At 42.0% G+C, this 1111-nt stretch overlaps 1 protein-coding gene across 4 annotated transcripts in view; it reads left to right on the top strand.

The window, feature by feature from the left end:
- The window catches only part of C4H3orf33 (chromosome 4 C3orf33 homolog), a 16896-nt gene that overhangs the window by 9492 nt on the left and 6293 nt on the right, over positions 1–1111 (top strand). For all 4 annotated transcript variants that reach the window (XR_003843697.1, XM_021197071.2, XM_029537694.1 and 1 more), the window contains exon 4: positions 833–993. Coding sequence is in view for 3 of the 4 variants with exons in the window: in XM_021197071.2 (XP_021052730.1) it covers positions 833–993 (161 nt within the window). In the remaining variant the exon portion in view is untranslated. The remainder of the gene's footprint in view (positions 1–832; positions 994–1111) is intronic.

Here is a 1111-nt window from a genome sequence, read left to right as displayed (position 1 = left end):
CCCTGCACCATTCCCTTCTCTTTCTGAACCTAGAGATCACCGACTCACCTCTCAGCTGGCTGGCCAGTGTCATCCAGGGATTCACCTGTCTCTGCTGCTTGTGGACGTTGTACATCGTGGTGCGCACTAGGCTCCGCACCACGATGTACAACGTCCACAAGCAGTTTCTGCAATTCTACTTGTACAGGTAACCATATCATAAGCTGCATTATTGATCTATGCATAGAAACAGCTCTGAGATGGTACAGAAGGTGAACTTGGCTAAATCTTTTCTGTTATAAAGCATAATCAAATGGCTGACTATACTTGTATTAGAATTACTCTGTTCCATACTTGTATGAGAATTTTTGTTTGTTTGTAGGGTTTTGTTGTTGTTATTTCTCTCCTTTCTTTCTTCCTTTCTTTCTTTCTTTCTTTCTTTCTTTCTTTCTTTCTTTCTTTCTTTCTTTCTTTCTTTCTTCCCTCCCCTCCTCTCCCCTCCCCTCCCCTCCCCTCCCCCTCTCTCCCTCCCTCCCTTCCTTCCTTCCTTCCTTCCTTTCTTTCTTTCAGTACAGGGAAGCCCTGGCTGGTCCTGAACGCCTTGTGTAGACCAAGCTGGCCTCCAACTCACAAAGATCCAGGTGCCTCTGCTTCCTGATTATTGAGATTAAAGGCTGACTATACTTGTACTATTTTAAAAGAAATTTTATAAAAATAAGTGGTCCTAAGTTTCAAGCTTGAGTATTTATAAATAACTACAATGCATTGTTCTATGTGTCTTGGAGGGAAATGACTGGAATTTGCACTGTGATCTGCCTTTGAAGCTAAATTGCTTTCTATATTACTTTCGCAGAAGAACCACGTGGAGTTTTGCTGGTTAAACTGGCTGGAGTAGAACTCACTGAAGGCGGTAAGGTGTGGCTACAGTCAGAGCTGAAGCCTTCTCAGCTGCTCTGGTTCCAGCTCCTTGGAAAGGAGGACTCAGCACTCTTTTGCTACCTTTTAGTGAACAAGGCAAGTAGTGTAAAGAAATTACTGAGCATCTTTTTTTCTTTTTAAAGATTTATTTATTTATTATATGTAAGTACACTACAGCTGTCTTCAGACACTCCAGAAGAGGGAATCAGATCTT

Source organism: Mus pahari, chromosome 4, assembly GCF_900095145.1.
Source record: "Mus pahari chromosome 4, PAHARI_EIJ_v1.1, whole genome shotgun sequence".
Lineage (NCBI taxonomy): Eukaryota > Metazoa > Chordata > Mammalia > Rodentia > Muridae > Mus > Mus pahari.
This window is presented reverse-complemented; position numbering and strand designations above follow the sequence as displayed.